General features: G+C 33.5%; 1 protein-coding gene across 1 annotated transcript; it reads right to left on the bottom strand.

The window, feature by feature from the left end:
- Positions 1-2,918: 2,918 nt before the first annotated feature.
- LOC107839473 (protein KRI1 homolog) lies at positions 2,919-8,142 on the bottom strand. The gene is made up of 2 exons (XM_016682976.2): positions 6,097-8,142; positions 2,919-3,129 (listed from the first exon to the last, which is right to left on the bottom strand). The coding sequence occupies exon 1, from the start codon at positions 8,104-8,106 to the stop codon at positions 6,130-6,132; it is 1,977 nt and encodes a 658-aa protein (XP_016538462.2). The 5' UTR covers positions 8,107-8,142; the 3' UTR covers positions 2,919-3,129; positions 6,097-6,129.
- Between the last annotated feature and the right edge of the window lie 5,342 nt (positions 8,143-13,484).

The raw sequence follows: 13,484 nt of genomic DNA, 5'->3' as shown, positions 1-13,484 counted from the left end.
ACAAGAAAAAAATGTATCTTCATTGGATGTATTATGTATTTCGACAAATCCAAAATTAGAAAAAATATATTGGAAGCTAATTATATATCTTTACAAGGAAAAAATTATATTTTCATTGGATATTGGATGTATCGAGTGATAATTATATATCTAGACAAACTCAAAATCAACATTTGTAGTAATTATGAAAATGTGAGAATTTTATGTAATTAAGCTTCAAATTATTATAATTTATATTATTTTTTTCTAAATCTTTCACTACATGAAAGGTCAGGACCAAATCATAATTCTTTTTTATACGCAATCGTATCTTATATTTTTACAAGAGCCTAAAACCTAAATGACGTGAATAAAAATGAATTTGATCAAAATAAAGGATAAGAAAGAAGTTTTTAGGGCACTATAGAGAGGTTTTATAAATTTTATTTTTATTCCTCATTTTTGATTAGTTTCATCTTTTTTCCCATGTCATTTAGGTTCTGGATTCGGTACGTTACATTACCTTTTCTTTTGGTTGTTGTTGTAGTATTACTTATTGATATTTAAGAATTTTAAACGCGTTACCATTAAGTTGTTTTACTATACTATTTATTTAATGCTTATAAATGGCTAGTAGTTAATTCAACAACATCAACTTAAATAACTTTAATGATAAGAAGCTAGCTTTAAATTAGAGTGTTGAGTATGAAAGCAACTTTGGTTAGTAACGTACTCCCTCTCTTTCAAATTACCCGTCCCAAATTTTTTAATTTGATTTTCTATTTTGCTTGTCTTATTTCATTAATCAAGACAAGACAATTTTTTTTTTTTTTCATGTTTTACCCTTTACATTAATTATTTTTTCTTCAAATTAAATTGTAAACGTCATTTAATAGGGGTACTATTGTAAACTAGGCATATTATTAATTATTTTTATTAATTGTCATCTCAATTTGGGATGGAGAGAGTTATAAAGAGTGTATCAACCGTATTGCAATGACATTTCAGAGTAAGAAGAGAGTGATATATGAAGTTACCATTTACTAACAAAAGAAGATGGAGAAGTTGTTGAAGAGTATAAGAGAGATTAAAAAAACGAAAGTGATTAGCAAACACCGGGTAAACAGATGTAGTGAAATTTTACAAAGAATGTTAAGACTTTGGATGGTAAATAATTATTTTCGCCATATATATAAATTTAACTCGGTAATACTAGAATATCTATCTCATCCAAAAGGAGTAATTCCTCTGAATGAATCGCCTCACAAAATGTCTCTAACAATTGTTCACTTGATATCATATACATAATACATAAATGTGCCCTTTCACTTGACCTTAGTTTGCATCTATGTCTTTCAACTTTGGGTGTGCATAAATAGACACCTGTATAAAGTTAAACAATTAGAAACATGTATCCTATGTGAATATCTATTGTTGGATATATGATTTTGAGGTAATCTATGTGGTTTTCTAATTTCCTTAGTGAGTTTTGGCATGTTGGGTTTGTATTAGGTGGTGATGGTGGTTTATTTATAATGTCTTCTTGATGCCTTTTGTTACTTTCCCTACTTTTTTGTCGATATCTTTGTTACTTTGGGAATTAGGTCAAACTTTATATTCATATGAGTTTTCAATGTTGTTGTAGTATAAGTATTGTTGAGCTATTGTATGGGTTTTTGAAGCCTGCAATGTATAAGTATAACAGATTGTCAACTGAATTTTGATGGAGGTGTTTTGTAATTAATACTGATTCTGATTATAGATGGACAAAAAGAGTTAGCTTCTTTGATAGGTTGTAAACAATGCCTGATAATTTAGTTAGCGCAGTTGAGTGACGCTTGTTGGATATGATGCTTCACAGGCTGCATCACCACCATGATAAATAGATTGAATGAATTGGTCTGATGAAGAATAGGGAAAATCTTGTTTACAATACTGTTGAATTGATTGAGATCTAACTGTGTTACGGTTCATTCTACTGCAGATCATACCAATAATTTTTTCTTAAATTGATCGGTGATTCGGTATGCTATGGATTTTGATAGTTGGAGAAGTTCACCACAAATTTATTTGTTCCAAAGGGAGTCAAGTCTGGTGAAATCTGCAGCCTCTGAAATGATGCATTTCCAAGGAATTTCTTGATGATTATACTGGTTTTGAGTAACTTCAGGGCTGTAATGGTTTTTCTGATCTAATCACGACGAATGTGGGGTTGAGATTTGGGCAAGTTCTTTCATTCTTTCCGTTTGTATTAGCTATGATTTTTTATGTCACAGCTGCATGCATCTGAATGAGTGTGCGAAGGGTAACAACTGCTCCTCTAAGCAATGCCTAACCAATATAATTGGTTCTGGTGAAGAATATGCTATTGATTCTGTCAGCATGGATGGAAAAGGTGAATGGACCGGTGAAAACACGAGAGTGTCTGTTTCAACAGTAGCATTGTTCACTTGGACAATGGCTGCGGCTAGTTCCAGCAGTATCTTCTCCGATAGCTCGATACAGAACTTTAGTTTTGAAAAAGATGGTGGTGGTTGATCTCTTTGATGGAAGTGTTTTCCAAAAGCCAGATGCACCATCCCTGGTTATTCACTCACCACGATTATGCACCATATATTGTCTATCCTGAGCCGGGGGTCTATCGAAAACAGCCTCTCTACTTTTGTAGCGGTATGGACTGCGTACATTTTACCCTCCCCTTGTTGTTGTTGCTTTTGAGGATCATGCACCATATAAATTTAACTCAATAATACTAGAATATTTATATCTCATTTAAACTTCCACTACACAATCAAAAGTAGTAATTACTTTGAATGAACCACCTCACTCAGAGTCTCTTAACAATTGTTCATTTGATATTATAACTCGCATCCTGAAACAATTATATTAAAGAATGAAATGAAGCACGGGTGAGAAACCCTACACAAAAAAACATGATATCCTCCGGTAATCTCAATTAAAGAAATTTATAGAACTCAATTGTAATGGTTAATCCACCCAGGGAGATCCGTAAGAACTATGATAATTTTCTAACAGACACAACTTAAAATACAATCATCTAGCTAGATCTGCAAAACTCTTTTCCGCGCTGGCCCTTGCCAGTGGACTAGATTTGTGGCCACGACATTTTCATTGTTCACCAAGATAAACCTGCATACATTTAAAACTAATGTTAGTGTGATCAAGCTTTTATTGACACGTCTTTGATCTCAATATCTACATGCTTCAAAACTAGTGAACTAATATTCTGAGTAATTACATTACACCTCTTTTTCCAAAATTAGTCGATGATGGGATCTCCTAAAGTCACATGGACAAATACAGTGCATTTTTATCCATCTTCCTAGGACATCAAATCTTGCATCGCGAGTTAATATTTAAAAAAAAAAACGTTAATAAAGCAGGGAGTAATCCCTTCCAAAGTTTTTACGTGGAATAGAGCTTTAGAGTTCCCCCTTTCATTATGTTTTAGAACCAAGTAAAATTTTACTACTTAATCTTTGACAACACATTTGTTCTTTACCTTTAGCGTGTGGTTTTCTTTGTATCTAGTGTAGTATAGATAAATAGAATGTAAAGACATGCATCATTCATTATGATCCTCCAAATCAACTAATGTATATCAGGCAAATTTTGTTCATGTGGCTTGCTTGTTTGCTCTCTGTCTAACAACAACTCTCTCAACTTTCTACATCGAAACTATATCAGGTTCGTCAAAGCTGCCATCATCTCAATGGATTATATACCTTTCATTTCAGATTGCACTGTCAGATAAATGGGCTGAAATGTACAAGGATAGAGGTGTTGGTTTCTACTCCATGCATCCGGGGTGGGCCGAGACGTCTGGAGTGGCCAGGAGTTTGCCGGATTTTTCTAAATCGTAAGCCTCTCTAATTCTTTAGAGGTAGTGGTATGGACTGCGTACATTCTACCCTCCCCAGACCCCACTAGGTGGGAATATACTGGGTTGGTTGTTGGTGTAAGTGAATCGTCTCTCGTGGAGCACACTCCCTAGTGAAAACATTTACCTTCCTAATAATAATTTCACGCCCACAACTATAAGAAATTTATGTTTTATAGGTTTGAAGGAAAACTTAGAAAGTAGTGAGGAAGGTGCAGATACAGTTATCTGGTTGGCATTACAACCAAAAGAGAAGTGTGGTAACAGTTATCTGATAGGCAGATGTCTGCAATTGACAGAATCTGGCCTGTAGTGCACACTTCCGGACCGTATAGGGAACTTGAAGTATTCCTCCCATGGGGATACAGCAGTCATAATGTCTAGGGATGCAGCATTGCTTAGAACGTAAGCTCTCTAAATAACAACTACAAAAGGTTTTAACATATATATAACCAATCATCAATCTGACAAATTTTCTTAAGAGGCAGAGCTCATGGAAATGAAATAACTAAAGCATCTTCCATCTGAACACACCAATCAGTATGAAGGATGGCTAGTCCACGTAAAGTATATGCAATGAAGAGAACAAATCTACAATCAATGTCCAAAGGAGTTAAAATTTATCCAGCCAAGCCAATCACCAATCTCACGACAAAAATAAATAAATTAACAGCTCAACCCTGGAAACAACCTCTCTACTTCTTTAGAGGTAGTGGTATGGACTGCGTACACTCTACCCACCCCAGACCCCACTATGTGGGAATATACTGGGTTTGTTGTTGTTGTTGTAACAGCTCAACCCCAAGGAAAAGAAATTACTAAGCATCTATTATCTCTGAACATATACAGGATTTGTAATGAAGAGATCAGAACCTAAAGGTGAAAAATATCAGAACCTATAACCCAGGTAAGTTCAAAGGACTTAAAGCATATCCAGTCAATCATCAACATGACAGAAATATATTTTCAGAGCTCGAGGAAAAGACATAACTAAAGCATCTGTCATCTGAACATATCAACTGGCATGAAGGATGGTTGGTCACTTGCAGAATTTGGAATGAACAGACCTAAACCTACAACCCAAGCAATTCCATCTGATGACATGAATTATTTTGAACTCTTAGTTTATTTAGACAACCCTCTCCTCCTCTCCTCATTCTAATCAAAATGGTTATACGTAATAAAGAAGTGGTTCCTGTAGTTCATTCTTTTTTTTCTCCGAGTAAGGTGGGGACAGGGGAAAGAGAGAAGAACTTGAAATTCAACATGCAAAATAGGATGCATTTTTGGGAAGAGTTACCTCGTACCTGTAGTACGTGGTACGTGACAAGTAACCCGTGGAACTGAGGTGTGCGCAAGCTGGCCCAAATACCGCGGTTATCAAGAAAAAGGTGAATACATAATTCTACCAACAAGACTAAGGCAGATTGGAAAAAGTCATCTACGTTTTTTTTCTCTGCTGGGATTTGAATGTTGGTCTCTCGTCGTTTCTTTTATGAGAATAAAAATCATCAAACTCAGACCCAAAAGTTAACTCAAGTGGCGAGGCATGTCCAGGACTATATTAGGAAACTATACACTGACAACTGATATGGCAAGATATATTTTAAATCCTTTGAATGTAATTCTCTACTGGTAACTAATGAAAGTTGTTTTGATTGCCAAAAGAAAAAAATAACTACCACAAAGTTAATTTTCCCCTTCTCCCATTCTATTGGTGCAAGTGAAGGGAATCTTTTTCTCTCTCCCTTGCATTGGTTCAATGCAGGAAAAGAAAAACACACAAAGGACTTGCTAACACACCTATTCTCAAGTGTACCTCCAATACCTGGTATATGGGACATGTCTTTGATCACACAACCATTAAACATCCTGTAAGTTCAGTGGAAGAAGGCCTAGAGAATTCAAAGCAAACCCATCATCCGTATGATAATAGAGTTGACAAGCAGCAGTCTGAAGGATTCTATGTTAGCTGTTTCCTTATTTTAGATAGACTACAACAACTCCAGGGGTTTAGAACTATAATGACATTTAAACTTCCTAACTGCCTTATTAATTTTCCAAAATACAGCACCACAAAACAAAGGAACTGATCGTTTCAACTAAAATATAGCCAGATATAATTTTTTTTGCACAAAACAGAATTACAATCTAAAACAAATAATATGATTTGAACAAACCATTTCGAAAACGCAAACTAATTCTTGGCTAATTACCTGTAATATAAAGCTTCCCCCATTGACTGGCTGCTACTTCTTTTTGCTGTTTGACCCTGATGGGTTAGCTGAATATGCCTTAAGCCTTGATGTAGATAGATTATGCTCGGCTTGTTTCTTTCGTTTCCTACTTCGTCCGGATTTTTTGGTTGTATCTCCATTAGATTCCTCCTGTTTCCTTTTCCTATCATCTGTCTCACCTTCAACTTTTTCCTTATTATCAAACTTTTGCTTCTTCTCAGATTTAGGCACATCTGATACTCCTTTAAGTCCTGTTTTCAGTTGGTGCAATTTAATGCGGGGCACCTTCCATTCCTTTTCTCTATATGGCGCTATCTTCTTCAAAGGAACATACTGATTTAACTCCTTATCCTCCATCATTAGCACCTCCTCTGGAGCAAGCCCGAATCTCTTAGCTTTGACAGGCCTATACTTAAATCTTGTCTTTAAATCCCCAATTGTATCCTCATAGTCCAATTTATAATACTCCTCCATTAGTTCTTCTCTAACTGCCTTCATGACTGTATTAGACCGCTTCCGTTTCTTCTTTCGCTTACCTTCTTCAGCAACCTCATTGTCATCTCCACTTCCTTTGTTGTCGTCTGCTGTTTGCTCATGATCACCTTCATTCTCTATAGCTTTCAGAAGTTTTTCCCTGGTTGATAAAAACCCATCGCGAGGCTCGTCCACATTACCCCATCCCTTGGGTAGTCCAAGTAACTCATCTTCCTTGTCAAAATCTGGCTTTTCAAGTTCATCCTCATCATTTCCAAACTCAGCATCCATATCATCTGCCTCATAGTAGGCATCACCAAAAGCCGTTTTCATCTTTCTATCGTACTCGTCTGGATCAAATTCCTCCTCCAAATCATCCACATCCAACAAGCAAACCCCATCATCTCCTATCCCAGCAGTCTCCTTAATCTTCTCAAGCTTCTCCTTCATCTCCTTCTTCTTCAAGTTCTTCAACCGTTTCAACTCCTGCTTCCTCTCCTCTTCGGCCTGCGCCATTCTATCTTCCTTTCTCTCCCTCTGCACTTTCCTAGCATTCGTCTTCTTCCTCACCGATCCCTCCACCTTCCTCGAATGTCCCCACACTCTATCACCTGCATTTTCCTCATATCTAAAATTAAACTCTCTCTCGTAATCCTCTTGTCTCTCAATCTCTTCCTCATCCTCCGAAAACTCCACCTCCTCCATCACCACATCATCACTCTTCCTTTTCTTATCATCCCTCCACATCTCCTTCCTAAAATAATCCTTCAAAAACACTGTCTCCTCATCCAACTTATCATCCTCCCCGAAAAACTCATCCAACTTGTTCGTAAACTCCGTATCTCCATCCCCTCTTCGTTCCTCATCAGTCTCTTTCACCTTAAACAAGTCCTCATCGTCCTCATCCTCCTTAACGGCATTTAAAAACTCCTCTCTCAAATCATCTTGCTCTTCGGAATACGTCTTCACTTTCTTCTTCTCTTCCTCCTCTTCCTCTTCGTCTCCAAATTCGGGACCTTCCTCTATCAAATGCTTAGATACTACATCCTTCAAGTACATTGGCTTTTTCTTTTTCTTTTTCTTTTTCATTTTTCTCTCCTCTTCCTCCAATCCCTCCTCCGACTTGGACTCATCCGAATCGAATAACTTAGCATCTTGATTATTCAAAACAGGATCGCCTTTTTTAATCTTAAGCAAACCATCAAAGAACTTTAAATTAGTTGAATTGTTCAAATCCTCTTCTTCATCTTCTTCTTCTGATGATGATGTGTCGGAGTCATCAATGGCGCCTTTCTTCTTCAGCTCCTCTAGCTTTTGTAAGTCTTCTCTCTTCTTGTTGTGCTCGTAGCGGCGGGCGAATTCTTCGTTGATTTCGATTTTGTCGAGTTTATCATCGTCGTCAACATCATCGAATAGCTTCAGTACCATTTTTACTTTAAAGCAAGTTGATTTCAGAGATGATTTTCGGCGGGAGTCGGCTGTTTTAGGGTTTTGGTATTTATGGGTCAGAAACATTGGAATTCTTTTCTTTTTTTTTTCGGTTAAAACGAAAAGTGAGTTTTTTTACCTAGTTGAAGTTGACTTATTGGTACTGAGTTATTGGATTAACTATTGAAAAATAAATTAAATATAAATTTTTAAATTTTTTTAATTGAATAAATCGTTAATCTATTAAGAACTTATTATAATTAATTTTTATCATTAGTTATATATTTTAAAGTACTTATTATTAATCCTAAAACTCCATTTAATACTCTACCACTCCTTAAAATTGATCAAACTAAAACGTCGCTCCTTAAAGATCAAATCAAAATAAGTGATTTTAATCTCTATTTTTGACTTCCAATTATGACAAGAGAGCTAACTTATTAACTAACTCACTGGCATCATAGTTATATGACTTGATACGATTTGCGAGTTGAATTTTTTAATGATCTACTAGCTTGTTATAGTCTGGAGTTTGGACCATATTAGACTACTCTTCACTTCTAATATATAAATAGTATAAACAACATAAATCTCATAGTTAATACACTTAATTACATAGTATCCCAAATTAGTTTTCTATCTCCCAGATCTGAAAAAATACTTATACATGTGTATCGAATCTTATACATTAATGGAATATATAATATAAACCGTTTTTTTATATTTAAGGAAATTAAATCTGTCACCTTAATTTTCTAACTTAATTAATGAAAATCATTAATGCATGGATTAGTGGAACCTTAAAATCAGTAACAGTAAATTAAATTTAAAAAAAAATTGAAACATTACAAAAACGGAGTAGATTGATCTTGAAATTTCTCCCCCAACAATTGTTTTTGAAGTTGTTCAAAATCAATTTTTCGGCAACCTCCAACATCATTATGAACATCGTAATTTTATTGAGGCATTCTGATACTTGACATTCTGAAATTGTATATGAACAATACAAAAGTGATGGTATTGTTGTTTCTAAAAGTATATCTTTTTCGAGGTTGATCTCGATGATTGCTTCAAAACTAAATATTGATGAATGTAGAAAAAAGATGGAAGTCAAGTATGGCGTGAAAGGTAATTTTCATTAATTGCATAATAATTTAGCTAAGTGAGAAAAAGGTTCTTTGGATTCATTTTGCAATTAATGGATTAATTTATAGTTGAAAAAATAATTCGTGGATGCAGGAGGATTATTTTTAGTTGTGTGAATATTCAAGAATATGAATTATGTGAAATTCAATTATGCTTAATTCAATGCAAGTTTAACTAGAATTTCTTTGAATATGTTGTTAAGTAGAAAGTGTTCTTGATATATATTCCGAGCTTCACTTCTTTTACTTTAAATGTATAATCAATGAAAATGAAGATCAGATTAAGAACTTCATTGTAGTTGATTAGCTATCTTCGTATAAACAACATAAAATTCAGACTTAATGTACTTAATTACCTTCTCTCAGGGATTGATTTTCTCTCTCCCGAATTCGAAAAAGTACTTATACATGTTGCACCTATCTTATACATTACTTCGTATATATAAGGTAAAATCATTTCCCTATATTTAAGGAAAGTAAAGCAGGCACCAAATTAGCTAATTTATTGATTGAGTCAGGCACTTATATTTAAGGGAAGTAAATCAAGCATCTATATTTAAGGAAAGTAAATCAAGCACCTATATTTAATTAAGAAAACTAAATCAATACCCTTAAATCAGACACCTTAATTAACGAAAATTACTAATTTATTGATTAGTGGTACCTTAAAATTAGTGACGGTAATTCAAATTGAAAAAAATTTAATACATCACAACAATTTGTTTGATTAAAGTTGATATTTCTCATACAACAATTCTTTCTGCATTAGTTCAATATCCGTTTCCTTTCAACCTCTAACAATAATATGAACATCACAATTTTGCATTAGGTTAGGTGATATGTATGTATGCAAAAAATATTACAGGTTACACTAGCCTTATACGTAACAGTTTTATGTATAGTGTAATTACTTTAATGTATAACGTTGACATTAATGGGATTTCAAATATATTATGTTGAAGAATATACATAACTTGATATGTATAATATCAAAAATCAAATTGCATCAGGTGATTTTTAATTTTTTAAAAATAACATAAGTTTTTGAATGTGTTAATCTATACGTTAGTATGGTAACCTTATACATATGCATGTTATGTATAATATTATAGTTACCTGCATTATTGATTGAACTCACACAAAGTGAATATGTGGAAGGTCTATCAAACTTGCAGGTTACAACTTATACATACATGCATATGTATTGATTAACATTCTAATGTGTTATCAGGTGTGTGTTAGATAGATATTTTAATGTAATTAAATCATAACTGTAATGTATAAGACAAATACAAAGTCATACTTATAGAATAAGATGTATAATAAATTTATATTAAAAGACAACTTCTATTAAAGATAGCTAAATTTTTATTACCACATTCAAAAAAAAATACAAACCCAAAAAACATTCAAAATCTAACAACAGCTACATGTCTTTAACACTAGTCTAAAACACAAGGAAAATAACAATGTTCATATAGAAGGTGAAAATTATGAACTATTCTAAACTAATTACTGATGCTTTGTCAAACATATCTTGGCCTGGATTACGAAGGATCGTCATTGTCACTTATATATTCTTTAGTGGCCTTGATCACTCCGTAATTTCATTTCATGTAATAATAATATATACAATCTTATTAAAAATCTAACACAACAAAATAATGTTGAATTGAAAAGAAAAAATACACTTCATAAAAGATAAAAATTGACTTTAACGTACATAACCTGCAATGTATAAGCTAAAAATACCGATATACATCCAAAATCTAAAAACATAATGTACATATGTTTGTGTATAATATATCCATGTTCATGTATAAGAAATACAAAAAAAAAATATGTTTATTTATGTGTAATGTTTTCTTATACACAATTGGATATGTGTAAGTTTAATCAAAACTGTAGATTACTATAACCTTATAAACAACATTCATATATATAAAATTATCATGTTAATGTTTAATGTCAACATAGTCAAAATAACATATGTATTATGTTGTACAAAGCATTGGGTAGCAATGTATGTTAAGTTTAAAAATATAAGAATTATGATTTGATATGCTTATCAATGTATAGTAAATAAAAGGCAAAACCCATTGCCAGACCCCTTAAGTATGCACGATTTTTCACTTAGGCACCTCAAGTGGACATTGGTCCTTTTTGGCACCTCAAGTAGGTATAAAGTGTGTCACTTTGGCACCTTTTGTTGAATCATCAAATTTATACTGTGTGCATGTATTACACGCGCCTGATGATGTGGAAAGTGACAAATAATATGCCGACACGTGTCATTTTTCTAAAAAATAATTTTTAAATCAATAATTAATTTTTTATTTTTTTAAATCAATAATCACCCCTGCCCCCACCCCAACATCATCTTCTCCAAAATTCTTGAAACAATGGCGCCCCCCTCCCCCTCCCCCTCCCCCCACCCTCCTCAAAATCATCTTCTAAATGCAGCAGTGCCACCCTTCCACCCCCATACCCCGCCCCAACATTATTTCTCTAACCCACCCCCACCCTCTAAAATTTTAAATTCTTGAAATTTCAAATTTCAACAAGGAAGCCATTGATGGACCTTCACTAAACACACAGAAAAATTATTTTCTCCTCTTTGTGATGATTCATGGCAGACACCAAACTCATCTTCTCCAAACACCACAACCTCTCCACCCTACGTACGAATTCATCTACTCCAAAACACCCCTACTGCCCCTCCATTTTTGTACACTATTAATAATATTTTTTCAAGCAAATAATAACACCATTAATATTTTCAAGCACATTTTTTCAAGCAAATAATAGGCAATCTCAACAAAACTTCTCAAGCACACCATTAACATCATCATCATCTCAAGACGACCCATGAAGGCAATCTCAACAAACTTTTTGCCTCAAATTTCTTCAATTATTGACAATTCGATTGTGGATATTTTCTTCAATTGTGAAATCTCAATAAAATTTTAATAAAGAATGTTTGAAATGCAAAATTTTCTCAAATTGTGAAGAAGAGTGATGTTAATGGTGTTATTATTGAAGGAGTGAAGAAAAAAAGAGAATAAAAGAGAAGAAAGATAAAAAAAATTATAAAAATACCCCTCAAATGCGCCTTCAATGCGTATGTCACACGCACCTTGCCAACCCAACAAAAAGTGTCAAAATGACACACTTTATACCTACGTGAGGTGCCAAAAAGGACCAATGTCCACTTGAGGTGCCTAAGTGAAAGATGTTGCATACTTAAGGAGTCCGGTGATGGGTTTGACCTAAATAAAAATAGAACAACTCATGCTAACTTAAGAACAATATTTTCTTACACATAACTTGATATGTATAAAAATGAACAAACAACCGATAACAACCCCATACTCATACATTGCTCAGTAATGTATAAGGGTTGAATTGAACAAATAACAGAATTTAACCACGTCCTCATACATTGCTTAGTAATGTATGAGGATGGAAGTAACAACATATGTATGACAAAAAAGGATTTAACACTACACATTACAAAGTTATGTATAACGATGTATGAGAAACCATAATTAGAAAAAAAAAATGTTAATTCACTATAACTTTGGAAGACGAGGTCGTCCTGATTCATCAATTTCTTCTTACTTGCAGATTTCGCAGTGGTATTTTTGAAACTTGTACCACCAAATTTTCTCAATTTCTTCATTTTGATTAGGTCGTTTCGATATTTTGACCTCTTCTCTACGAAATTAGGATCCTTGTTCTCAAACGTTTTAGGAATAAATCCAACAACAAAATTTCTAGAAAAGTTAAAAAAGTATAAGCAAAATCTCCGAAAAACTTTGAACTGTAAAAGTTGAAAAAAATATAAAATAAAGCAAATCTCACACTGAAGTGTCATTACAAAAGCTTAGATTTTAAGAACTACAAACATGCAATAATGAAAATCGAAAAAAAACTGATTTGGTAAAGTTGAAAAAAAAACTCAAAAGTAATAGAAGAAGATAATGAAGTTGAGTACTTTGATAAGTTAATATTTGAAATTTGAAAGTCTGAAACCTCCACATAATGAATTGCTAGATTGTAGGCTAAAATTAAGTAGCATTAGTTATGGATGAATAGAAGGGATAATAGCTAATACAAGGGATAAATTGTGTGTTTGTATGTATAAAGAGAAAATTGAAGGAAAGGTGTATTTTAAGTCTTAAATGAAGGATTGGTGACATTAACCAACTTAAAGGGTCAAACATCATTAGAAAACTTGATTAAGTTAATTGTGGACCTGATTAATATTTTTAAAACTTTCTAATCTTTTCAAAAATACAAATTAACTCAACCCACACT

Source organism: Capsicum annuum, chromosome 1 (genome assembly GCF_002878395.1).
Source record: "Capsicum annuum cultivar UCD-10X-F1 chromosome 1, UCD10Xv1.1, whole genome shotgun sequence".
Taxonomy (NCBI): Eukaryota; Viridiplantae; Streptophyta; class Magnoliopsida; order Solanales; family Solanaceae; genus Capsicum; species Capsicum annuum.
This window is presented reverse-complemented; position numbering and strand designations above follow the sequence as displayed.